The 24,416-nt window shown below is 39.1% G+C and overlaps 1 protein-coding gene across 1 annotated transcript; it reads left to right on the top strand.

The window, feature by feature from the left end:
• Window positions 1-12,776: 12,776 nt before the first annotated feature.
• On the top strand, window positions 12,777-23,603 carry ufl1 (UFM1-specific ligase 1). Its single transcript, XM_054618431.1, has 19 exons — window positions 12,777-13,036; window positions 13,253-13,398; window positions 13,621-13,649; window positions 13,783-13,880; window positions 14,519-14,633; window positions 14,820-14,950; window positions 15,582-15,640; window positions 15,730-15,876; window positions 16,580-16,755; window positions 16,848-17,027; window positions 17,448-17,574; window positions 19,743-19,865; window positions 20,095-20,215; window positions 20,309-20,475; window positions 20,860-20,990; window positions 21,318-21,398; window positions 21,476-21,561; window positions 21,706-21,886; window positions 23,062-23,603. The coding sequence occupies exons 1-19, from the start codon at window positions 12,960-12,962 to the stop codon at window positions 23,278-23,280; spliced, it is 2,394 nt and encodes a 797-aa protein (XP_054474406.1). The 5' UTR covers window positions 12,777-12,959; the 3' UTR covers window positions 23,281-23,603.
• The last annotated feature ends 813 nt before the right edge of the window (window positions 23,604-24,416 follow it).

The raw sequence follows: 24,416 nt of genomic DNA on the forward strand, positions 1-24,416 counted from the left end.
GGGCTTGGCAATATATGATTTGTAAGTTCCATTGAAGCTCTTAACAAATTTCCACATGGGCGCAAAAAAAACAATTAGCAGCCAGTAAACTTCTGGACTGAAAATCAATGTCAAATCCTTCAGATATTATCCAATAGATTTTCATAATCATCCACCTCACATAATCCTAACATCGAAAAACGTGATTCTCAACAGGCTCCTGTATTTCACAATAGTTAGCAGATCCATTTCAAGTCCATTCTCTGATGTCCCATCTTTGAAAAATAGATACAGGCCGAGTGGGTGACCAAAGCTAATGGGTTTAATGTGATTCAGGTGTATCGGCAAGACATTTAGTGTAGCTCAACATTCTTTTTGGGTTCACCGACCTCCACCAGTCCTCCCACACAGGACAGCTAAGAGTCTATTTACAGACTCTTGAACCGCAAGCTTTTCTCACCATGCAAAAAAGATCTTAGCTAAGGCTCAGTCATGCATAAACATGAAGCCTGAAAGTATTGCCACATTTTTATGTATTGATACAAGGGTTATGAAGAAACAAAGTGCTTCTGCGAGCTGCCCCTTCCATTGCAGATGGTTAGCCTGCAGCTCCACATGTCAAATATACTGTAAGTAAAGCATGCAGAGGGCTTGATGTGAACGTGTTCTTTTCCGTAGACCATGAGGGGGAAAAAGGCCCTCTAAGCATAACCCACTCATTCTGAACATTGTGACTTTAAATCCACATTACCATAAGCGACTATAAGTTCAGATGTCAAAACTTCACAAGGAAAATAATATATGAGCCTTTTTCAAAATAATCCTGAAATTAGGAATTTGACCCTCATTTATTGAGGGCTCTGAAATGCAACACATTCCTGTCTGTATTTCATTACCAATCCAACACGTTGCAAAACAAAAGCTTGAAAGAACTGATTCCTTTTCACTGCAGGGCTAAGAGTCAAAAGCAGCATAGTGAGAGTAATTACAGGTATTGATTCACGGCTCCAATTATACAAGGAAAATTTGACCTGTGCAGACTATGCTAGTTTTCTATCAATTCTCCCTCTGTTTTCTTTTCCAAAATGTTAATGATTCATGAGGTAATCATGTAGCATTAGCACCAGCTTATTTTCTCTTTTCACAGGCAGTGAGAAGACGGTCAAAGCTTAGACAAAACACCCAGACAAAAGACAACTCTCAACTTGGACAGAATATGATACAGTTTGGGCATTAGAGTGTTTTTTTGTTCCTGCTGTGTATCTCTTTAGTTGTTTTGCATTCCTTTGTGGTCATTTTGCATCACTTTGTATTCATTTTGCAACCCTTTGTAGTTGTTTTTGGTCTTTTTGTAGGTGGTCTGTGTGTCACTTTGTGGTCGTTTTGTGTTTCTGTAGTTGTTTTGCATCCTATTTTGGTCCTTTTACATTTCTTGGTTATAATTTTGCTTGTCTTTTTTGTCTCTTGGTAGTCGTTTTGCATAACATTTCAGTTGTTTTTGTGTCTTAGCAGTTGGCCGTTCTCATTTGTAGTTGTTTAGTGTTTCTGAAGTTGTAATTTATCTCTCTATAGTTGTTTTCCCGTCCCTGAAGTTGTTTTGCATCTCTTTGAAGTCATTTTGCGTCTCTTTGTAGTTGTTACTTTGTGGTCCCTTTGTGTCTCTTTCGATGTTTAGCATCCCTTATGGTTAGCTTGCATTTATCTTTTAATTTTGCATCTCGTGTTGTGTGCCTCCATGTCACTTTGGCACATCTCAAAGAGACTGTAGTTTTTTGATTGACTGTCCAGCAAGAAATGTTAACAGTCACTTCAGGGGTCCAGGCTCCCCCTTGGCCTGTGCCCAGTAGACCCATCAGTAATCCATCCATACTCTCGAGCCAGGGAACCATATGACAAGTTGTCATGGTTTAAGCTAAGGGTGTGCACTGCCACCTTAACAGGCAGAAAATGGGGATGTCTGTTAAGGAAGTAGATGTGGACAGAGTCTTTCTAGCTGTCCACATGGCCAGTCAAGAGAATCCTTCAGCTAGTAGCTAACGTGACATGCCAGGTCAGATGCAATAGTGCCGTCACTGGCAATGCCAGTGGAACATCTGAAAAGTCTTGTCCTCAATAAATTGCCACAAAAACCTGATTCCTGTGACTGTCATCCAAGATGCATATCTCGCCTGTATACCACACAAAAAGTGGTAAAATCTTAAAACCTTGAGGCCCCAAAGCCAAAAGCCACTATGCTGTATCTTGAAAGAAACACAATCTGGTCTTGATTAGGTTGCACTGCTCCCGAAATTTGACGTGGCTTTCAAGGCAGTGTGACAAAAAGAAAAATCTCTTGGGGTCTACCTCATTCTATAAAAGTTAAATAAACTGGAAAATACAAACAATCTGCAGACTTTAGACAAGGTTGTGAGGAGCACTCCTGTCCAAGGGAATGCTATTGATGAGCATTTGTGCCCAGATTCACCCATCCCCGTAGTAAATTGTTCCCCAATAAAATGTGGGTGTAGCCAGTTATCAGACTGGCTGTTCTCCAGAGATTTAGGAGTTTGAGAGGGGTTAAACCTCAGAGCGTGGGTTGTGTTTTCTCTCCTGTCAGCCTATGAGAAGATAACTACCATCTCAGATTCCCTTCTGTGTGGGATATACAACCTTTGTGAGTTCATGCTTGCTTTTCCCCAAAGACGGAATGACTGAATACCCTAGAGGTGATGAACAACTTAATTAATCTGCTGGATTTGTGGAAAATCATGCATTTGTATTGTAAGATAAAACTTGATATGCTATTACTAGAGAGCTACAGAAATACTGGAAGGCCTGTCAGCAAACCACGAAATGTTTTTTAATAAAATGGTTGTCAGGTGGATTTTCTTTTGTAGAAAAGAAGGTCAAATAACTTTTCAAACTCCTAGATGGAATCTCTTAGTCAGTAATTACGAAGTTGCCTTAAAATCCATAAATGTAACCATGAATAACAATGTATTGAAGGAATGTTAATGTGATTTAATGAGATTCATTAGACTAATGAATGGGTTGTAATATATTCAGGTTTTCAGTTTTTAAGGGGTAAGAAAAACCCCAGAAAAGTTGACTAGATAATATAAAAGCCATCCGTTAATTTATACCATAAAATGGCCTTCATTCCTTTCAATTTGTCAAATAAATTTGTTATATCCTAGAACACTCATTCCTGAAGACTTCACAATGATTTATTAAGGTCGTCAAACTAATTTTCAAAATTTCTTCCATAGTATTTTATTTACCATTTATATCTGCAACACAGCTTTGAGTCAAATGACAGAGCATGAATATTTGTATTATTATGATAATTGTAGCCTTCTATGATAATTGTAGCCTTCTTAACAACATTTAATCTCATATGAAAGGCTCTGTACATTTTGTTTGTTTAACAGATGAGAGGAATGAGAAATGTAAAGAATGAGATAGCCTGGTAACTCCACCTTAACGCATTTATTTGGTCTCATTTATAAAGTATTTAACATGTGTATATGTTCTCAATAACACAAAAAGAAGATGTAAATAATCAAACATTTATCTATTGGAAATAGCTAGTTACATTCAAGAAAATAAGGTGATGGGGAAATGGCAGAACAAAAGGTTAGTAACGTCTATTTACGCGCAAAATCGCTTATTTATAGATGAGGTAAATTTTAAGTTTGTCATTGTTAAAAAATGGCTTCCCTAGTAAAGAAGTGCTGCCTGAAAACCCCATTAAGCACGCCTTGATATATTACAATGACTCATTTTATACTTTACCCCACACCTTGGGACTTCATCGCTCTTAACAGACTTTTCCTTTACTCCCATCATAACTTCGGCCACGTAGCGCTTCATAGTTCAACGTGTAGGGCCACTGACCAGGCTGCCGTGAGAAAGGCTGCATGCAATCATTATGACATTTTAAAAGTTATACAGCCTTCATAGTGAAGGAGTCTGAGACAATATTAAGCTTCATAAAAATAAAAATTTGACCTTCACTGAGTTCATGTGGGTTACTGGGGTCATCTGAAAAAAACTATTATTTGCAACCAGTTGTAATTGACTATATGTCAATATGTCAAGTGTGAAATAAAAAAAAAAGGCTTTTTAGACATAGCATATTTATTTTGAAAGTCGTGTTCTGAGATTTGACACCGTCTGTCACCATGACCCGAGTTCACGTCTACATAAAGAAACAGACGCTGAAGTGTTTTTCCTTCTCATGTGAAGTAATACAATTTTAATTAAGCCACATAAAGTGGTGTGAATCTTTGCTGTGAGTTCTGGAAACTCTGAAAAAGGTCTGAGTGAGAATAATACTGTCTCATACGCAAAAAGTCAGAAGTCAGAAGATCAATCCCTCTGTTACTTAACTACCTTGTACTAGAAAAAGTCACCCATAACCACAGACATTATCCTGTATGCTGTTGCTGTTGGATATTGTAATTGATTTGTTTCCCTGGAGGAAAATGACACAAAAGATATCAGCATATACTCACATTAATCATGGCCAACCTGTCTCTGAGGTGGTTTAATGCTGAAGACCAAGCCACAACTTTCCTTGGTAGGAAGGTCATGACTCTTGTGGGACTCTATTCATACAAACTTCTACAGAAGGAGATCAATTGAGATACTATAGTTAGTGGTTTCCCTGTGAATTGCTAATTTATAAAGCCAACCTTTGTTAACCTGGTATTATTTAAGCAATATAAACGTGGAGTTTCTCCAAATAATGGGAGACGTTGATCAGTTCTCCAAGACAAGTTAATTGTTCCTGGAGGGTAAGATCAATTGTTACAGCAGCATAGGGAGCAGGCAAGAAGAGGTGGATCTAGCTTTCAGCTTTAATTCCAAATTATCATTAGCAGAAGGGGAACAAATAGTGTGCTGTAGAGACACACTACAATATATGCACCCAAATCACAGTTACGTTTGCTAAGATCTTAATGAGTTTGTACGAGAGGCGACAGGTGCCAGAATACATTATTAAGTAGTACGCGTAATAAGTATGCTAATGAACAGAAATTCAACATTTTGGGGGGGAATTACAGGCAATAAAATCTGTATTCATTCCTGGGCCTGAAGCTGCTAGTAGCATTACAAAAGCCTTACAGCAGGGTGCACTTCTAAACTGGCACTGTTGAGAGGGATTGGCAACAAAGTAGCAGCTTGAAGGAGTTTCACTGACTCTGAACATAGACTTTATAAATAGATAGAGGACGCATCTCCACTTCCTCCCACTGTACAAAATTGAAGCCAAAATATCTTAATATGGATGCTGCAATTTTGCACCGGTGACATCTTTTGGAGGCAGAGTCTGTATGGGGGATGGAGCTACACAATCGAGGCACCACAACTAGCCATAATAACCTTAATATCTCTATTTATGATCAAATTGACGCATGTTCTATTTCACAAACTGTGTTTTTTATATGGACACAGGCGATGGTCCGACAGCGCTAGCTAACCTTTCTAATCAGTTGAAATGGTGCTAAGCTAGCTAGCCACATGGTAAGTGACTGTATTAACGATATATGATCGATATATGCAGTCTATGTTAAAAACAAACAGTCATGGTTATTAAAAGTTGAAATTTAAAGTAGATCTCCTCTCAATGTTCTGATTCTACGTACATTTTCTGAGCCTTTGGCTCTGCGACTACTTCCCTCACAGTGGCTGTCAATCAGGTTAATTGCCTTTGTTGGATAGGATTATGTTAGATAGGAAAGGGGGAGAGAGGGGACAACATGCTGCAAAGGGCCGTGGGTTGGAGTTGAACCTTTGCCGCAACGGTAAGTGCTCTACATTATTTTTAGGTACTTTGATTTTTTTTTGTTTAGCCCATGTGGCGGTGTTTTATGACCTAAACTGCAGCCAGCCACCTGAAGGCAATCACGATGTTTTGGCTTCACTTTTGGGGAGCTGTCATGTCGTCCATCTTTTATCGCTGAGGACATGAAATTGGGAGAATATGCAGAAAAACCTTAATTGATTCCAAGACAATGATCATGGGCTGTATCATATGTATCCTCTTCCAGACAGTCATTCAGTCAGTATTTAATCCAAACACCTCATGTAGTAGCAAGTACAACACCTGCGATCCTTGGACACACTCATTAACAGCTCAACTGATGTCATGGTAATAAGCAATCTGGGAGCACAGCAGGTGTATATAAACTGTTATTTTTAGTATCTCTGTTGCTTCCTCTTAACAATCATTTTGCACCCAAACTAAAAGAGGAGAATGTGTCATAACTTGCATTGTTATTGGATTTGATGTAATATTCTAAGCTGGGGTTCAGTATAGGGCATAACCCTTGTTGTTTGGGTAGTTATTCACTGTTGCTTTGCAGTAGATTGTTTCGGGGCAATCAGTTTGCTGTTTCTTCTAGCAAATGTCTCACCTTCTAGACGGGCTGTGAGTGCCACAGAATAATATGTACCCATCGTTCAAGGTCCCTTACCCACAACAGTACCATGACATCTGCTGATGGAATTTGTCTCTTGCCCAGTATGACATATCCAAGCAATCTGGAGCCCAAGGACACGGGACATAGACCTTGCCAAGGGAGAATGATGGACTCATCCTCTCATGAACTAGGACTGAACTGGTGAATCACATCAGAGCACCTTTCCTTACCTTTTCTTTTCCACCTTTCCTTCTTTTCTTTCTCTTTCCATACTTTTATTTTCCTTCAATTGCCTTGCCTTTGAATGTCCTTGTCTTTCTTTTACTATCCATATCTTGACTTTCCTTAATTTTTCTTCCTTTCCTTTGTCCTTCCTTTCCTTTCCCTTCTTTCCTTTGCCTGTTGTCCTTTTACGCTATTTTCCTTCCAACAGGTTTCCTTTAATCCCCTTTCCTGTGATAATTTACCAAAAAATGGTGACAGGAGGAAAGAAAGAATGTTCTCAAATCTGGATAGCTACAGATGAAATAACATACTTGTACAACGTTGGGAATTGAGGATAGCAAGAAATGAAATTCCAACATGAAATGTTATCCTGACCCCAAAACTTGTTATATGTTGCAATTTTCAGTGGATATGACATCAGTAGCTCGTTATTGAGATGACTGAAAGCTGTTTCTTTATATGGCAATTTCCAACGATGCGGTATTTGTAATCGTTTCAATGAAATTATCTTTTAAGAAGCACTTGTGTTTGGTGCTATGAGGTCACAGAGTGTTCCCAAACAGAAAGAGAAAGTTTAGTGAAATCATTGGAAGCCAGTGTGTGTGGATTGGTGGTCATTGTGTAACCCCTTGGACAGCTGACGCATTCTCTCTGTTCCCCTCTCTCAGAGTGTCTGCCTCTCTCCCACTTGCTGCTTCTCTTGCCAGCTACCGCCGCCGCTCTGTCTGATTCGGCAGATATGCTACACGGATTGAAATACTGTTAAATTAGCTAAAGTATACAGTAAAATGTCTCCTCCAAAAGAGCTCTGTTTGTATATGCTGTGACCTCGGACCACCTTTTTATATTGCAATCAGGGAAATTAGCCGAGGGCTAAAGGCACTCTGAATTTTGTTTTTTTTAAACCCTGACCTAACTGGAGCTCTTAACCGTGTGGCAGCAAACATTAGCACTGCTGTCTTTTAAAGTGGGAATATGAAAGGACCTAAATTTAAAATGGGAAAGAGCTCAGTCTTTCATGAAAATATACTTTTAACACAAAATTGTGTTTTCTACTTGTTTGTCTCTGCATGTTTTGGACAGAAATTAATGCAACTGTTCCGCAATAGACTTGGCCTGAATGAATCAGTTCCACCTACATGTAGCCACCACCACCATCCGCTATAATCACTGTCAGGGAGCTAGCACCACCCACCTCCACCTCGAGGAATCAGAGAGAGAGATGAGAGCTGAGATGTCAACACCATTGGGAAGGCAGAATCCACCTGGAGCTGCCTGGTGTCAGTATCAGGCCTCATGCTAGCCCTGCTCTATTTTAAGCCCAAAATGATGGGGGCGAGATTGAGTCAGATTTTGGTTGGCTGAACTTTCAGAAGTCAAATAAACAACAACACGCCATGAAAATCTGTGTGTTTACCTGCACTCAAAGGCAAACTGTGGTTTATTACTACTTGGTTTTTTTTTAATTCATTATTTAACAATGTTTAGAAACCTGAGCAGTCTGATGATCAGACAAGTTGTGCATTACAAGTATTTGGAAAAAAAAACAAAGGATGTTTACCAAAGCTTTACATTGTGAACATCCACCTTAGCTTACAGCTTGACTTCCTGGTTACATTTAAGCTTATTGTAGGCCTTATTACTGTAGTACAAATAAAATCAATGACTATTGTAATAAATCATAATTAATGTGTTAGTGTCAACTTTGTGCAGTACTGTGATTTCTTTTTTGGGGGGGTCAGTCGAGAATAGCAACTAGCTGTAAACATTGACATATTATCAATTTATAACCTTGTTGTGGTGCCCATGTTAGCAAACAGTTCCCTATCCAACAGACACAGGGCAACATTAGCATTCATTTGGAGGTGAGATTCTGGACGCATGACAGTAAATCGAATATTCAATCTCTTTTTAGCTCTGTTTTGGTCTCATCCAACTCCTGACAAAAAAATGTCTGTCTCTTGCTAAATGCTATGTTTTTTTTTGACGTATCACAAATACCTTTTCAATCATAGTCTGCAGAAGCTTGTGCAGGGAGGATGTCCGGGAGGTTTGTGTTCTGTGTGAAACCGAAAGTCAACCTTGACTTATTTTGATTTAGGTCCGTAACTTTAATAACCTAACAAACATGCCTATTTTAGCCAAACAATGTAAATTACTAAACCTAGTAGATTTGTTGGGTTTTGTTTCAATTACAAAATAGACCATGTGTGTAACGCAGGAGAATCCCTCTCGATTTAATTGACAATGCAGTTTAGCTGTAGTTGGCAAACAAAGGGCTGAAAAGATGCTTAAAAAATCCAAATTAGAGCTGAAGAGTACTGCAAGCCAGATGATAGTCTAATTATCTGTGCGTTCATCACTACAAGCAACTTTTTTCACTTTACACATTTAGTAAATTAATATTACATGTTTGATTAGTGCAGCTATATACACCATGTATATAAAAAGACTGGCCAAAGCCAACCTGCTGCATGTATACACGAATTGTACAGTATCCAGGTTGGCATACTGTGTGAATTTTCAGTGTAGCCTGGTTTTTCTTGTGTGTGTAAACCTACTGAATGTAATACATTTCCAATGCATTTAATAAAACAAAACGGATCATTATTAACAAGCATCTTGCTTGCTGTTCAGCGACATCTTCAAAGCAAATATCCCACACAATCAACAGTATCTTAAGTTCAGCTGTTTGAAGTCGCAGGAGAGACGTATTTGCCGCTGCTGAGACAATTGTGTTTACTTACGTACAACTTGATTATAATTCAAAGAAGCAGTCCTGCAGTACTTATTCACTAAGGAAATATGACCTACATTTTTATCAGGGAAGCTTTGAAGTTAGAAATTAGACTGAGGAACTTTTAGGAAGAAGACGACTAATCAAATACACTTTTTTAAATTTAATTCTTAATATCAAAGCTTTTGAGATCTCAATTAGCTTGTTATAAAGCTACTTTAGACTAAGATTGAATAGAGGGTCAAAGAGAGCTGAATTGCAGACAGGCCTGTGATATAAACAGGTTGTTAAAGATGTTTCTGCACACTATCACATAGGATGTATAAACAGTCTGTGTCAGAGATGGAGCATGCTCATAAAGCATTACAGCTCTGTGAATGACATCATTCGGGATTCCCGCGCCATCACACAGCAACATCAACCATGGAGCATCTGGTTGCTGGGTGTGTGCATAAATCCAATCCGACTCCAATCTGTTTAAAGGAGCACTCTGGTTACACTGCTGCAAAACCAGCATGACGGGGAGAAATGTAAAGTTCACATGGTAGGATGAAGGAAAGAGAGCGAAAGTCATATTGTTAATTAGTTCCACATATTTGCGCAAATACTGAATTCAGAAATCTGTAGGTTTTTTAAACTAAATCAGAGAATCATAGAGATAAAAACAAACATGTAGGATATGATGTATTTCTACAGCGACTTTAATTGTACTTGTGTGCAAAATGCAATAATTGTGTCTAATTGTATCCTGAGATGCAATAAAATTAACGTGGATACAAATGTAATAAAGCTCAAAATATATTTCCATAGTTGTCCTGGCTGTAAAGGATGAATGGCAAAATGGCAGCACTTTAGGTCAGACAAGACGGGTATAAAATCTGATTTTGAATCTACATTTAATCAAGTACGATTTTGATGAACTGTACTTTACTCAAGTATTTCCATTTCATGTTGGTTATTGTACTTTCAGTCCACTTAATTTATTTGACAGCTGAAGATACTAAGATTTTACAAATGCAGCATTTGATCAGCTGCAGATGCATTGATATATTAAAAAGCTGAAACACGAATGCATCCGTTATAATCTAATGATAAGGCTTTTATATAATAACGCTAATATCTGTAAATACTGTATAATGATATAACAATCAGTGGCTATTTCTCTGCATATGAACTGTTACTTTTTAGACATTAACAAAATATAAAAGATGTTTACATTTTGCATGTCTACTTTACACCTTAACTACAACTGTTCTAAACAGATAACTAGGTTGATTTACAATTATTTTAATTAATTATTTGCTGATTAATTTAAATTGCTCTGCACCTTTTCACAATTGTTGAAATTGGTGTATATTTCTATTCAGACACATGGAAGTAAAATTGCAAATTTCCCCGCTGCGGGACTAATAAAGGATTATCTTATCTCTTATCTCTTAGTACATAGCAGGAACTTATGTCACATGCGTCAGAGCTTAAACTAGTTTGCAATGCCCCTCCCTGGATGGGCCTTTATACAAACACACATAACAACAGGAAAACATTTACAAAACACAAACACAATAACAGTTAAAAATAACACCATTATGCTAATTAAAATACACTAATTAGTTAATAACCTAAGCAAAGTTCATTTTAAAATTGTTCACAAACTCCTTAAAAGATTTGTTAGCCAAAAATAAAGGTAAACACACAACAATCACCCCACCGTAGTGTAAAAATTGCAGAGCATTAAACATAATAAAACTAATAAACGTTTATTTCCATTTTGGTCCTAAAGGGGTTTAAAAACATTTCACTCTCAGCTGCTTCAGAGATCCCAGAGAACTGCAGCAGTATACAAAAGTGCATATTTTCCTGTGGTGGTAGATTTCATTTTTACATTAATATTAATATAGAACTCTTCCATATTCACCCCAACTGTGCTGACATAAAGCTGTGGCAACTGATTCACAGATGCATACTTCCACACAGCCACAAACATCAAGATGATTAACTGAAAACATTCATCTTCCCTGAGTTAGGTGTGTCCCGTGTTACACCGCGACCCAACCAGGTTTATGCATGTTGGCTGCTCTGAGGCATCTTAATGGAATGATCAATTATTAGCTGCCTACAGTGGGTCCAGCACACTCTAAGTTATTTGGGAAATTCCATTAAAAGGCCCTAACAGAGGGTAATTTTGCAACTGCCCACCATTTTTGCATTTTTACAAATTATCTAATATTCAAACGGGTCGGACTGGGACATTCCCCTGCTCCGTTTTCTCAACTTCCAGAAAAGCGGCAAATCCCACCCACACACTCTGCTGAAACCAGCCAAAACCCCCTTCTATACTTACTTTAATCTCATAATATTCCTTTACCTTGACTGGTCATTTAAATCTGAGCTTGAAGGCAGAGAATCATATAATATATCCTAAAGTTTGAACAAATCCACTTACAACTTTTCTCCTCATTGTGAAATTTGCCCGAGGCTCCTGATTTCCTTTCTTCTTGACTCTCATAGAAAGTTTGTATGTCATACAGTATCAGGCAACACTATATACACACTATATATGGGGGCTGGTTATGAGGAGGGCATTTCAAGAAGTTATTAAAGTGTTCATGGCTATGAGTCACTTTCGCCAGACACAGAAGGACAGTTTCCTCATCTAGATTGTGCTTTTTGAAAAATTAACATGCAATTAATTACATATAAGCCTGCAGTGAAAATGCATATGACATATAATTACAGTATTTCACTCCTACCAGGTCTTTGTCGGCATGATGGAGTGCTTCATACAACACAGCACCATCTGTTAAGCGCCCTGGAAGAAATTTAATGGCTTGTAGTCTACTGCTCCCTAGCGTTTACAGGCTTGCACTGCAGCTTGAGTTCCTATAGCTTTGATATCATGTTTCACTGCGAGGAAAAGGCAGGCATGCAGTTTAAGAAGGGGATTTCCAAATGTTTTCATGTTTTGATCGCAAACAAAAGCTGGTCAAAAATTGAAATCATAAAAATCTTCAAATGATTTGAAAGTCTATAAATATAAAATGAAAGCCTTTGGATGGTTATGTAAACAGTAAATGTATAGTGCCTCTGTTTCCTTTTAAGTGTGTGCATATATATTCTATTTCATTTCTTCAAATTTTCACTTCATTTATTTATTTTTTATTGATAGGTTCCTTCTGCTTTGATTATTTCCTTTGCCCTCTAAATGTAATAGAGATGCAATGTCTGTAAGCTCTGTTCTGAAATGTTGACATAAAAAAATATAGCATTTTGTACTCTGCATTTGTCCCAAAGTAAATCACTGATGAAATTAGAAATAGCTGAACTGCTCCAGCTCCATTCTACCTTCCCTATCCTGTGTTTCTCTGAAAGACCGCATCATTTAAAGGGCATCATATTGGAGCCATAGCAGCATTAGAGAACATCTTTGGCTCAGCGCGCTTTAGTTGGGTGGAGGAAATTTGGTCCTTGTGGCTCTCGGTTGTACGTCACTGTATATGTTGACGTGTGGCTAAACCAGGGAGCTGTCTTGTTGGACATTTCCTTCTTGATAGTGGATAGTTAAGAAAAGCACTGACATCTGACTGTTTTTGCAAACACACAAACGTTTAACAATGGCGGCTGACTGGGAAGAAATCCGAAGGCTTGCTGCTGATTTTCAGAGAGCACAGTTTGCAGACACGGTGCAAAGGTAAGCGCAAACGCTACACGCAGCTGTTAGCAGCATAGCTAATGTTAGCTAGCTTTAAACTTTAATTTAGAAGTAACGCTCCTAAGCTAGTTGTGAATTGTCTCTTTTCTTTGTACGGCAGTCGTTAGCAACATCAAGACAAAAACACATACGTGCATAATGAATCAGGGGAAACGTCACTAGTGACATTTTAGTAACGTTAACCTTTTTATTCAGGCTATCGGAGAGGAATTGCATTGAAATTATTACAAAGCTGGTCCAGGACAAGAAGCTGGATGTGGTGCACACGCTTGACGGAAAGGAGTACATCACTCCTGCACAAATCAGCAGGGAGATCCGGGATGAGCTCTACGTCCATGGAGGTCAGTCTAACAGCATGAAACACATGTTACAGAAACGATAAGAAAGACCTGTCACATGGCTTAAAAACTATATGTAACATTCATATACGTTCTATGGGAATTAATAACTTTCTGTACTCTCTGTTGTCATACTAATTAATATTTAATAAGTAGAGCTAATTCATTGTCAGTTGAGAATTGGGCATGATAATGGTGAATGCAAACTGTTATTCTATCTCACAGGGCGAATCAACATCGTGGACCTCCAGCAGGTGTGTATTAGCAAGTTGAAGTATTACTTTGAGCCCTGTGTGTTACCCAATGTGTATGTGTATCATAGACCCATAGAAAGCTACGACACAGAGTAAAGAAATAAGAATGATGTTTTGACCTTCCTCCTTTCAGATTATCAATGTGGATTGGGTCCATGTTGAAAATAGAGCAAGTGACATGGCCAAATCAGATAAAGGGGTTCAACTTGTACTTGGACAACTTATTGATGAGTGAGTATTAAGTGACACTTTATGACACTAGTGCCGAAGCCCAAGGAAATGCGAGTCAGTCTGTGCATCTTTTTTGGCCGAGTCACAGCTGCGCAAAACAATCTTTATGATGACACTGAAAATACATCTTGTCTGTTTCATGGATAGAAATTAAACGTGAACTTGAAAATCAGTAGAGGAATCCTTTTTAAAGAAGATGCTTAATTAAAGACGTTCTTTTTTTTGGAATAATAAGATTAAACTTTATGGATCTGGAAGGAAATTCTTGTGCCAGAGATTGCTCAAAGATTTCAACAGATGAATAAGAAAACAATAGACTAAAAATGTTAACTTATATGAACAATAGAGTACCAAGTATAAAGTGTATAAGTAGTAATATACCAGTGCAAAATAGAATAGCAATAAGAGTAAGTAAAATACAGTAAAAAAATAAAATAAAAATAACATTAGTGAAAATACAAAATGTATAAGAAATAAAATTAACAACAGTGCCGCACAGAACAAACTAACCTGTTAAATCTAAACTGAAATGTGAAACAAAGATCTGATTTAAAAAGGCAAAAAACAAATGGAAAAGCAAATGCTGAGAAATATAGTCAAACTTTCTAAGTATGACGATTGTCTTGTGTTTTCTGTAGCACGTACCTGAACCGATTGGCTGAAGATGTGAATGACAAGCTGCAGGAGGCTGGTTTGATCAGCATCGCAGAACTGTGTAAGAGCTACGACCTCCCGGGAGATTTCTTATCCGAGGTGAGTCACACCGCAGCTGGCATGCGTTCATCATGTCAGACATTCCCAGAGAAATTAGGCAATAAATTATGCACTGTTGTTATTCAGATGATTGATTAATAACCTCAGCATAAATGACCTCAGCTTTTATATGTTGTTGCTTGCTTGACTTAAATGAAAGCATGCATGTTTTGTAATAAATCTCAGGAGCTGTCAAAGCGTCTTGGGAAACTCATCCAAGGAGAAATGGACCAGTACAACAGGGGGGTCATATTTACTCCAGCTTTTGTTGCTCGTCACAAAGCCAGGATACGAGGGCTGTTCAGCGCTATTACAAGGTAATCTTTGCTGGGATATTTCACATATTGGGCCTCATGCAACAACCACACATACAAACTTGATGTGTGGCAATTTGTGATTTGAAGTTATATTTCACCTACAAAATTATCATTTGCATATGAGTAACTCACTGCATGTCACCTTAAATTCTTGAAGACTGCTTTCTTTTTTATTATCTCAGTCTTTTGATTCGCAGTTCACTGTGGAAGCATATGAGAGAAACTGACAATTAAATTAAATATTCCTTTTAAGAAAATTTACCACCCGAGCTTAGCAGGAACTTCAACTTTGAGTGGCGTTCCATTGTAGTTTGGAAGGTTGGAAATTTGAAAAACTGGAGTTCAAGTTGACTGGAAACGCAGCATTATAAAGCGATTTCGGGGTGACAATTCTGCTTTTTACCCGATCTCACGAACATACAATTACTCAAATGAGCGATTTACAAAAAGTTTACATAGTTAAGAGAGTTTAGTGAATCTGACCTGTTTTTACACTCGTATGAGCAAAGTTGATAAATAAAAAAGATAAATGTAGGATAAGATTATGAAAATGTTTTTGCATGAAGCTCTTCTTAATTGTGTTGCTTTGTATGTTACACTCAATGCCCTCCTGTTTATCTTTATCCTCTAGGCCAACACCTGTCAGCAGCATGATTGGAGCATTTGGATTTCAGGAACATCTCCTGTACTGTAAGGAGAGACAGATGATTTGGTTATTTATTTTACTGGGTATGATGTGGCTTGGTGTTTGATGATGCGGTGGGTTTTGTTGTTACCAGCTGTCCTGGAGGAGCTGGTGAATACTGGACGCCTGAAGGGTAGCGTGGTTGGAGGTCGGCAGGACAAAGCTGTGTACATCCCTGATATTTACGCCAAAACACAGAACTCCTGGGTGGACTCTTTCCTCCAGCAAAACGGATATCTAGGTATGGGTTTGAAATTATTATTATTATTATTAAAGTCAAGCCTTAGCCTCAGCAGACCAACTAACCTGCAAATACAATCATGTTGGGGTTGTTTTCGCAGGCTGTGCTCACACTCTGTAAACTGCGAAAGTGCAAAAGAATAAGACCTCATAGCTGTGGTTTGTCATTATATCACAGCTATGAACCAATCGGATTGCTTGATTTGAGCTACCTGTTTTTTTAATGATTACTTAAATGCAGCAATCTTGAATGTCTTAATGGGCAGTGCTGCCGATGCTGGTAGAACTTTTTTTAATTTGCCTTGACATTTTGCTGTGTGGCCATGGCAACCGTAGAAACCAAAGCAAGGAGAGCGATAGAGGATCTAATTTGACCGTTTATGAGTTACCTGAATTTCACCCAGATGCCTGAAATGGTGTTGGAGCAGTATCAACTTCAAAAGACTATAATCCAATGTGGACCAATAAACAATTTCAATGATATTAGCAAAGCTAACAAAACTTGCTTTATTCATTGTGAGTCATATTGCTAACCATTTCTTCTTTTTGCCTGCCTAAGGCTAGTTGGATGATTTCAGAAGCCTCTGGTTTACAGTACAGGTTGTCTATAGGATTGATGGTAGCCTCTGATTGGATATTTATTGGGCAGTGGTACATGTATGTATTGTAGTCTAAATGAAACTGCTGATGCCTATCTGCTGCAGAGTTTGACGCCTTGGTCAGACTGGGGATTCCTGACCCCACCAGCTACATCAGGAAGCGCTTCAAGTCCAACAAGCTGCTGTTCCTCAGAGCAGCCTGTGTGGGTCAGGCTCTGGTGGACCAGGTGGAGGCCTCCGTCGAGGAAGCCGTCAACTCCTCCACATGGACTGATATACAGGTGCTCACCCCGCTCTGTCTTTACCCGAGTCACTATTTCATGGTAAAATATTAGTTACGTCTGGTTTTCATTCCCGCTCTCACTCTTTTTAGCCGATTTTGCCCAGCTGCCTGTCAATGGAGGACATCGGGATGTTGATCAACCAGGCGATGAGAAACACTAATGTCCAGTCCTCTGCCAGAGTGCTGGGAGAAACGGTCGTCGTCAGTGAGAAGTTCATCAGCAACTGTCTTTCTTTGTTCGATGATGCCATGCAGCAGAAAGCTCAGAAGGTACAGCCACCCTTTGTCACACATCTCTGTAAAAAAAGTACGATGTAGAATGGGTGGCAGAAACACATCTAAAGACGTATTTCTACAAAAGGGTTGTTCTGTCATAGTCTGTTTTATTTTTACCGCAACCACACACAAAAAAGATTTAACGGGTAATGCAGAACTTCACAAGTGCCAGTTTCGTCCAGAAAACCTTTAGCCGTACGCTGTTATCAACAGGTTTTGATGTTAGCACAACAAGCTGATTGGTGTACGAGTCAGTCACACTATGGTAACTAATGTTGCCAAAGGGCAAAATGCTCCCTTTAGTCCCCATCAGGAGGTACATATATAACGTATAATACACTTAGAAAGAGAAAACACTTCGAAGGTTTTTTATATAATGTATATATATATATTTTTTTTTTATGTGTCTCTCAGGAAGTCAAGAACAATCCAGTGTTCCTGATAACTGAAGATGATCTGAAGCAAGCATCCATGCTGACTGAGAACTCAGCAACTTCTAAAAAGGAAAAGAGAGACACTGAGCGCAGAAAGAAGGCTACAGGTTGGTTCTTCCCACCTAACTCTGAGACCAACCACACACACACACACACACACGGACAGAAAAACTGTGTAATCAAGTGCAGACTTCAATGCTTTTGACACAATTAGCCTGTTCCCAGACAAATTTGTTGTATCTGATTAAATTTGGGTCCTCTTATTTCCAGCGTTCATCGACATCCCAGCACCTTGTTGTGACCCGTCACAGACCCTTAAGATGGTTCAAAGATGTTTGATTGTCGTGTAGCAAAAACGGGATGTGCTATTTGTTGGGGCACCTCGAAGGCACAGAAAACTGGTTATTGGTGGGGGAAGCAGGCAGCAGACACACACATACAAACTAGCACTGCAAAGAAAGAGTTATTGTCATTACTATTATTATGATTATAAAGTCATACATCTGCTAGGAGAAGTTTTAAATGGTAGATTTACGAGAAAAAACTCATAGATTTAGAGAAATTGAATATTCTCTGATAGGATAAAGTCAATCAGTCTCTCTTTGTCAATGGAGTCTGACGTTTTTGGCGAGAGCAATACAGCTGCTGTACCTGGTTTGACAAAAGGATTTTAAAAACGTCTATCGCCTTAAGGTCCTTTTCCTTGTAATCAGACACTTAAAATCAATAACAATTGGAGCCTGTGAGTGGCAAAAACAAGCACTGGTAATATGGTGGTTCACCTTTACACTGTGATCTGTACTTTAGCTTCTACCTTTTATCATTTTTTTATCATTTTTTTATCCTGTTTTTTATCCTGTTTTCACTGCCTAATCAGTTTGTTGGTTATATCCTTCAAACGCATATTGTTAACCTTTCTGTCAGATTCTCTCTGAAATAGCTTTTTGTTTTTTCCAAAATTTTATCATATTTATTAATGAAGTGCAGTTAGTGGGCTCCATGTTAGCTCTGACAGCTTGACGGAGTAGCAGCAGGGGGCGGGGCTTAGCGGAGGGTAAATTTTCTCACCAGGAAAAATGATGTTTGAGCTTCACTATTTAGCTTGGACTCAAAAGGCTGTACTCAAATCCATCGACTAAAAGGGGATCTGTCTCTCTTCTCACTTTAAATCTCACTTTAACATACAAAACCATTTTGTGACATCTTAATAGGAGCCTATCTTTGTCCAGTATGCTACTAATACTAACTAACTAATACATGGAAACTTGAAGCCACCAATGCACTTGTACTGACTTTTCAGTGCAGTAGAAGGCATCTTGTCCAATAGAAATAAGAGACATTTACATATTTATAGGTTCTATTAGCAAAGGCCAAAGAAGATTTGTCATTTTAAGAATTTCGGACGATGTAATTAAACATTTATCCACCATAACCTTCCTAGTGGCTTGTGTGAACTCAATTTAAATTGTAAAACGTTGAAAATTACTGACATTTTGCTAGCTCTGGCTAACGTTACACTCTCTACTAGCAACTGCCTGATCTCAGCAGAGGTGAGAGAGCATCGAGAGAGCTCACTCGTTAGGTACTTCCGTCCACATTTTTCATAGCTAGCTAACGAGTGAGCAATCTTGCTCCTTTCTCATCTCTGTTGAGAGCTGTACCAATCAAGCAGTATGTACAGATTGGGAAGCGATTGAAACGAGTTGTTGTTGTTGTTGTTGTTGTTGTTGTTGTTGTTCTTCGTCTGTAGCATAAATTACCTGATCATTTATATGATGATATGTAATATTGGAGTGTACTTGTGGATACCCGATCCAGTATTTCAGGCTGTATTGGAGGCATTTCCAATACTGGTATTGCTATCGGAACAACTCTTCTTTTTTTACGCCTGCTGTTTAGTTTGGTACATGCATGTCATGTGTTTGAGGGAGAATTCTTCACATCTGAAATGAGCACAATCCATTCTAACACTCAACAATGACCTTCTGGCTGCTTTCATTAAACTATCGCGACTATTTAATGCAGTCTTCGATTGCTGCATGAAATTGTGATCGGGGCACGTTGTCTGAGATCAGTCGTAACAGTCCAGTCGGTGTGAACAGCACAGTAATTGAGATTTCATAAAAGCCTTGTAGTCTGTACTCAGCTTTAGCAGTACACCAACCAAACACAGCAGGAGGGCGCTAACTCTCACATGCATATGTGATATTTGATATGGTGCAGGAGGGCATTTGTGCTTGGTTTATATCTCATCTGTTAACTGTTTGTCTTCCAGAGGGCAGTGGCAGCGTGAAATCAGGTGGCGGAGGCAACGCCAGAGAGATCCGGATCCGTAAAACCAAGAAGAAAGGGAGGAAAGACGAGGACAGCGACGAGGAAACCGGACCGTCGCAGCAAAGTACAGTCCCGGCCACGAAGCCGTTTCATCTTCACAAGGACGTTATGTCTCTATATGCACATTAAGCCTGTTCAGTGACGCATTTTACTGTAACAAGAGCGTAAAGGCCGGTTGGCTAGAAATCTCTCCCCTGAGTTGTTAAGCTGGTTTTATTTTTTTTTAATGGAAGACAAAGGTAACTGTAGAATCCCTGTGAGACTAATTAGCTTGTGTTTTACCTTTTGCCAAGATCGCAATAAACAGTCTGCAGCCCCCTTTATGGCCCAGGAGGAGATCGTAGCAGTTTTAGAGGAGAGAGTGAGCGACTGCCCCGAAGAAATCCTATCCGAGCTGGCAGAGCATTTATTAAGGTAATACATAGCTCTCTGTCCAAAGTTAGCTTTTTTTCTGCCAACACTTGAGAACAATAAGTCAGTCCTCTCTCACTGTGAACATCTCTCCAGGCCTCTAGCTAAATCCTACCAGGAGGTGCTGCGGACAGTGTTCATGTCCTCCACCAGCGCTCCGTCGAGGGCCAACAAGAAGCAGAGCATGAAGGATCTGCAGGAGGAGATCACCAGCCTGTACAACAACATCCGACTCTTCGAGAAAGGGAACAAGTTCTTCTCCGGTAAATCCTGCTCTCATCACTAAAGTGGAAATCAAAAATGGTTGAGTGTGAAACAATCTTTTCCAGTGTCTCATATATCTGGTTAAAAAAAAATCATAGTTTTAATTTGACCAAAGAATTGTCTGAAGTCACCCACACTCAGTTTCCAGTTTATTAGTGCCCTGAAGCGCTGGAATTATTGTCATTATTTAAAGTTTGTTTCTGTTAAAAATGCGAAGAACATTGCCATCCGTTGTAAATTTTGTACGAGCAGCAAATTGCTTTCAACCGCAAAAATCGAATTTATTGGAAGCATCTGATTCGGCAGCACAGCCATTGTTACTTTGGTAGCAAGTAAAGGGGAGGATTCAAAGTTGACTTAATGGGAATTCTTCAATCATGCAGATGAAACCCAGGTCAACATTGCCAAGCACATCCTGAAGACCCTGTGTACCGACGTCACCAACATCCTAGTCAACTTCCTGGCCGCCGACCTGATGATGTCCATGGAGAATCCCGGCACCATCACCAACGAGGTCGGGGAAAAGTTTCCTGCTCTGTTTTCTGCATCTCCTCTCGGTAGCCTTAAATAACAGCAGCAGCCCAGATCACATTTAAATCAAGTTGGAGCTAATTAGGAGTGTGTGGTGTGTGGTGTGTGGTGTGTGTGTGTGTGTGTGTGTGTGTGTGTGTGTGTGTGTGTGTGTGTGTGTGTGTGTGTGTGTGTGTGTGTGTGTGTGTGTGTGTGTGTGTGTGTGTGTGTGTGTGTGTGTGTGTGTGTGTGTGTGCCATTGTTTGAAATGCACTGTGGGACTTATTAGAGCTTGGACTTAATCGTGAACGTCTCTGATGTGTTGCCTCAGGTCAGAGTGAAGATTTTGGGCAAGCTGTCAGAGGAGACCAAAGGACCTCTCATGAAGCTGCATAACTGTCTGAACGGCAAAGTGAGTATGTTTCCTGTCCGTTACATCATCAGCTCAAATACAGTGATGGAAACGTCTTCACTCTTTGTCCTTCACAGACTGTTGAAGACTTTCTGACCAATATAGAGATTTGCGCAGAGGTGTGTGGGTTCATGCTGAAGAAGGGAGACAAGAAAAAGGAGAGGTAAGTACAGTGCTTTAAAGTTTTCATAATGGAAGTTTTTCCTCATACTTTTAGTAGTTGATTAACGTATATTAAGTTCAAATCCAGAAATACTTCCTTTTTTAAGTTTTGTAGTTTTGACTTATGTGAACACGTGTCATCCAGACAGGCACTGTTCCTGCACCGTCAGGCTCTCACCGAGCAGCTGAAGGAGGCGGAGGATCCGGCCCTGGTCCTCCACCTGACCAGCGTGCTGCTGTTCCAGGCCAGCACCCACTGCATGCTGCACGCCCCTGGACGCTGCGTGCCCCAGATCATCGGGACCCTCACCGGACGAATATCCACGGTATGTCTTGACGCTCACTGACTCGGCAATGTGGATCTGTGCTGCGCGGTTCCTGCCACATATATTTGCCGTACGTGCTGCAAACAAATCAATCCATGCAATGATTAAAACTGCTGCAGTAGTAGATGTGTGCGTGTGCGTGCGTGTGTGTGTGGTGTGTTGTGGTGTGGTGTGGTGTGTGTGTGGGACGGATCCACTTTGTGTGAGGGGATGGTTTGTGTGGGAGGTGAATTGATATTACCATTCTACTTGGTAGTTCAAGACTACCTTTGTGATTAAAGATCAGTGCTCGTTTGGCTGAGGACAGCAAGGTGAGGAAGGAGTGAGCGGCAGCACCATTACCAGATTATCCTTATTTCAAAAAGTGAGGATACAGACATTTCATACACAAGACGTATATAATGCGAATACCTCGATCGCTCATTATCTTTCTATCTCCCTGAGGGAGAATATTATTCCTCTACAACACCTCCTAATTTTGAAGGAGTCACTCTATGTAATCTATTGCTGACTGGATTGAAGTCTCCCCAGGCGTCTGTGGCAGGATGATATTTTAATTCAATGTGACACCTGATAAACTTCCTCTGAAATACCTTAATGGTTTTGTGGGCAATAGAGTCTGCATCAATATAATAATAATAACAGGAGGTTAGTACTTTTGGTGGCATCTTTCTCATTTTTTATTTTATTTTGTTAAAAGTCAAAGCATTTAGTGGTATAGATCAATATCTCAGGCAGCCACTAGCAAAGGTATTATTGGCATTTTTGACTTTTTTATGCACCATTTCAATACGTCCTCACATTTCATAGCGAATAAGTGACAGAAGCAAAAACATGAAACCAATTTCGGCGAATAAGGTAAAACCTACATCATTAAAATATGGATAATGCAGTACCTAGTTTGTGATAGACAGGTCTGTATGGACAGGTTTTGTATTTCCATGAAAACCTACAATAGTGCAGCTTTAGCTCAGTCATAATAGGCATGTTTATGTGCGCTTCAGTTTGGTCTAAATGCGTCAGCAAATGTTGGCTACACACTGCCTCAGAATATCAGGATGGTTTTCAGACTGGGCAGCTGTCTGTAATCGCCATCTGCTTCAGTGTCAGTGCAATAAATGGTTTGTTTGGTGGGTTACACTGCAATGTTTGCGTGCGTCCATGTGTTGTTGCAGGAGCAGCAGCAGCTGCTGTCTGCCTACCAGACCCTGGTGGTGAAGCAGCTGGTGAGCCAGAGTCAAAGCAGGAAGAAGGAGGAGGCCGAGGGAGCGGCCGATAAGGCAGAGGAGCAGGACGAGGAGGTCTGCAGCGTCCGCACGCAGCTCATGGCCCTGACGCCAGAGATCAAGGATCTGATTCTGTCCCAGAAGAAGGCGTCTGTCACTGAGGACTGAACATTTCAAAGTTTAGAGAAAAGGATGTTGGGGGAACAGATTGAATATGACGCTTTTCATGGTCTTACATGTTCGGATGAATGCTTTTAACTCTGCTAGATCAGCTGTTAATAATGTATTTTTGTGATTTATCCATGTGGACTCAATAATTAATTTTAAATGGAAATTCCTGTTTGGGATGTCACCCTATAAACCCAATTAACATGAAAATCCTCAATGAGGTTCTGATTTTCATGCGTTCATTAAAGCTCTCCTCTTCCTCATGTGTTTGTTATTTATTGTATAAATAACAGTTCATACAAAATTGTATAAATATATATTTGTTTTTCTGCGTACAATACTATTACAATTTTTTTTGGGATATACTAAACTTGACATACAATACTGTGACTTTTTAAAACCTGTACTACGATTTTCCTTTACTTTTTTTTACATACTCTATGATTTTTTTTATTCTTTTCACCATTCTATACTATTTAAATTTTTTCAACAAACAAAGCTGTAACTTTTTCTGCTTTTTTCAACATACACTATGACTTTTTTTTCTTTTTTCAACATACTTTATAACTTTGTCTGACTTTTTCGACATACTATAGAATTACATATTTTTTAAACTTTGTACGACATACTATACGATTACTTTTTTTAACATACTTTACTATGACATTTTTTTACTTTTCGTGACATAATTCAATTCAGTTTATTTTGTATAGCCCAGAATCACAAATTACAAATTTGCCTCAGAGGGCTTTACAATCTGTACACATGCGACATCTTTTGTCCCATCTGTACATGCTTTGACTTTTTTCTGCTTTTTTCAACGGACCATATACTATGACTTTTTTTTCAACATACTATATTATGGCTTTTTACTTTTTTTCTACATACTATGCTATGACATTTTATTTTTTATGACATACTATAATGTGCCTGTTTTTTTTACATACTAGCTTATGACTTTTTTGACATACTATACTATGCCTTTTTTCACTTATTCGACACACCATACCATGACTTTTTTTTGACACAATATATTATGAATGACTTTTACTATACATACTATACTTTTATTCAACATACTACAGTACGACTGTTTTACATTTTTAAACTTTTCACTATGACGTGCTTTCAACATA

This window comes from Anoplopoma fimbria, chromosome 18 (genome assembly GCF_027596085.1).
Source record: "Anoplopoma fimbria isolate UVic2021 breed Golden Eagle Sablefish chromosome 18, Afim_UVic_2022, whole genome shotgun sequence".
NCBI lineage: Eukaryota > Metazoa > Chordata > Actinopteri > Perciformes > Anoplopomatidae > Anoplopoma > Anoplopoma fimbria.